The sequence below is a fragment of the Lepeophtheirus salmonis genome, unplaced genomic scaffold (genome assembly GCF_016086655.4).
Source record: "Lepeophtheirus salmonis unplaced genomic scaffold, UVic_Lsal_1.4 unplaced_contig_2723_pilon, whole genome shotgun sequence".
NCBI classification, from domain to species: Eukaryota; Metazoa; Arthropoda; class Copepoda; order Siphonostomatoida; family Caligidae; genus Lepeophtheirus; species Lepeophtheirus salmonis.
Window position 1 is genome coordinate 1 of NW_027293485.1, and position 3,121 is coordinate 3,121.

General features: G+C 39.0%; 1 protein-coding gene across 1 annotated transcript; it reads left to right on the plus strand.

Moving 5' to 3' along the window:
- Nucleotides 1–1,588: 1,588 nt before the first annotated feature.
- Nucleotides 1,589–2,061, plus strand: LOC139907490 (uncharacterized). The gene is made up of 2 exons (XM_071893911.1): nt 1,589–1,646; nt 1,721–2,061. The coding sequence occupies exons 1-2, from the start codon at nt 1,589–1,591 to the stop codon at nt 2,059–2,061; spliced, it is 399 nt and encodes a 132-aa protein (XP_071750012.1).
- The last annotated feature ends 1,060 nt before the right edge of the window (nt 2,062–3,121 follow it).

Here is a 3,121-nt window from a genome sequence, read left to right on the forward strand (position 1 = left end):
AATTTCACAGTCAAGGGAGTTGTGTTTCTTTTTATGCCGATTGTTCATGTTTTGAATAAAGTCGTTTATATGAGAAGTGCTGCCATAGACCTCATAGAATCACATAGCATATACCATTATACATTAGATGATATTGTAAACAACATGTTATCGTTATCCTCGCCTCAATGCCCATCAGCAGCTGTGAGGCGGAGCGGTCATTCTCCTGTCTCAGAAGGCTCAAGAACTACATGAGGACCACCATGGACCAGGAGAGGCTCTCCTCCCTCACCCTCTTGAACATGGACAGGGTGATGGTGGACAAGGTGCTCCATGAAGACATGGACAGTTTCATTGACACCTTGCGTCAAGGAAAGAGAGGAAAACTTCTTCTTCTAATCATGATAAAGAACAAATGCATTTTTTTCTTCATTTTTTCAAACACATCACCACGTATACATGTGAGTTAAGAACATCAAGACTTGTGAACATAATTTATTTTCAGTCGATGTAACCGTTTCATCGTATATTATAATCTCGTTCATTATCTTCATCCGTTATTATTTTAAAAATATTTAAGGAGGTTTAAATTGTTTCACTTAATTGTATAGTTCAAAAAATTTCTCTCATTCTTGCACCGTGCATTTTATACTCCATTATACTCTTTCCTTTATGAATAGGTCGCCATTGACTTTCCGTCTTGAGTTTCTCCTTTTCATTTTATTTTTCCCAATGTTTGCCTGAAGAAAATAATGGTCAGACAGTCCATTGGACGATATTCTTGCAAGATTGAATCTATGCTGTAGCATTTGCCCTGTTTAAATATCCCACGTTCACCACTGAAAATCAACCGTTCACCCTTGTAAAGCGGACCGAAAAATCTTCCTGACATACGGCACTGACGGAAATATTAGAGTTTGTTGTGGATACTAGTGAAAGCGAAGGTTAGACCTATGAATCCAGCTGTGAAAGAAAGTTTTAAAGAACAACTTCAACAATGGATTGAGGAAGGAATAATTGAACCGACCATAACTGATGGAGATCTGTTATGTATTTCATATTTCCTTTCATGTTCTTATCTTCTTGTATATTCGTTTATGTATTATAAGTACAGTATTTTACGTAGTATAAATAGTCATGTATTTTGTAAATAAACTAGAGTAGTTTTTAGTATTAATAAGAAGACAGATGTTCTTGTAAAAGTGTTTTACTGCTCCACGCATTTCCTCATCTCATCTCTCCCGGTCATCCTGGATTTATTGGTTTAAAGAATTGGAACATCCTTACCTTGGTCAAGACGCAACATTGGCTACGAGGATGGGATCAGGATCACGTGACCTCCCTGCTGTGGTATCGTCGGCGAAGCTAGCCCTGTTGGAGTAGGGTAGCCCGTTTTCGTCGATAGGGAGAACGCTCGTTCGTCTGCGGAAGGCAGAGCAATATGGACTGTGCCTCAGTTTGGGCCTCATGGAGGAAGGAAGAGAACCTTGGTCACTTTCAAGAAGTGAAGTGTGTGTCCAGGTCAGGGACCACATAATTAGAAGTGGATTTAGTCCTACGCAATTTTGGTTCTCTGCTGTTCCTACTCTCCCGTTCACATCATTGGATCATGGATGTGCAACGGTCTCTCCTATGGATCATCCCGAAGTTGGATGAGGGTACATCGAGCAAGATCGATATGTCTCCCAGGGACGAGCAACAATTATACTTGATTGGCTCTCACACTTCTTCCTTTCACAAGACATTGATAAAAATGAATTCTACACCCGTCTTTGTATGATTGCCAATAAAGAACTACCTAAAGTTAATGCCTTCATCCTACATGGCCCCACCAACTGTTTTAAATCCACCATCTTCCGACTTCTATTTGACGGATTAAACATTACTCCAATGACAAGAACAGCTGGAAATAATAACTTTTACCTACAATCATGCCTAAACGAAGACTACATCATTTGGGAAGAGCCTATGCTAACTATGGCGGACATTAATGAATGGAAATTACTTTTAGAAGGTGCTCCTGTAAAAGCATCCATCAAAAATGGACCTGACTCCTTCTTACACGAACTCCATTTTTCATAACAACTAATCATAGTCTCTCCAAATGGATAAGCTCTGACGACGCCGCTGCGAATCAAAGAACGTGTCTTCACATACGATCTAAAATACAAAGTTTCAAGTCATACCGGCACTACCAGTATACCTCCAGCACCCAGATAAATAACACAACAAGATCTTTGTTACTTTAAAAACTCTAAAACATGGATATTGAAACACCCTCGATCACCCACCAAGCGCCAAAAAAATGGACATAGATAACGAGTCTGCAGGAGAACATTCAACAGTTGCTTCCTCCAGTCACAACGGATTAGTCTTTTATAAACCATTGAATCATAAACATCATCTTGATTTAACTATTACTATAACTACACCAATTACACTAGCCAACCTTGGTACTATTATTATTAATACTTTGTACATTGCCTTAAATATAATAAATATACTATTTTACAGAGGATCATGCATTTTTTCTTCCTATTCATGCTTTGGATTAGTGGTTCACAGAGCCTTCCACCACCACTGACTTACACCCCCAATACAATGAAATATACTCCCGTGCCATGTTTTTCGACACCCATACTAAACGGCATAAAAGAGGTGACTTTTGGGGGTTGGTTTAGTCCATTACGTGGGTCTATTCGTATTGGTAATCCTACAAGTTCTTTAAATGATGACATTATTAAAGCAGCTACTACTGCAATACCTATTACGTATGGGAATGAGTTTTGTAGGTATTGCAGTAGTAGCTGAGAAGTTGCTGAGGTAAATATTACTGAGAAGACGGTAATTCCCGTGAAGAAAGCGGTAATAATTGAGCCTACAGCCAAAGGGTGACAAGGTAACTGATGACGGTACATCAGATATTGTATGGTTTACAGCAACTGAAGAAGATTGGAAAATAAATCTTGAGTCACAATTAACAGAAGAGAGGATGATAGTCGAGTAAAATTAGTCATTTCGATTGTTGAAGAAGAACCCCGGCGGATAGCTCCAGGAAGAAAAATAGGAACTATCCGACGATTGAAGCGTTACACGCCAACTCATGAAAATTTGTTAGCTTCAATGGAGATGGAGAAAATCT

Bases quoted from the DNA above. Each gene is read 5' to 3' on its own strand.
- LOC139907490 (XM_071893911.1), top strand. From the start codon at position 1,589: ATGGATGTGCAACGGTCTCTCCTATGGATCATCCCGAAGTTGGATGAG. The intron at 1,647-1,720 runs GCAAGATCGATA...TCCTTTCACAAG, and splicing joins GTTGGATGAGGGTACATCGA to ACATTGATAAAAATGAATTC.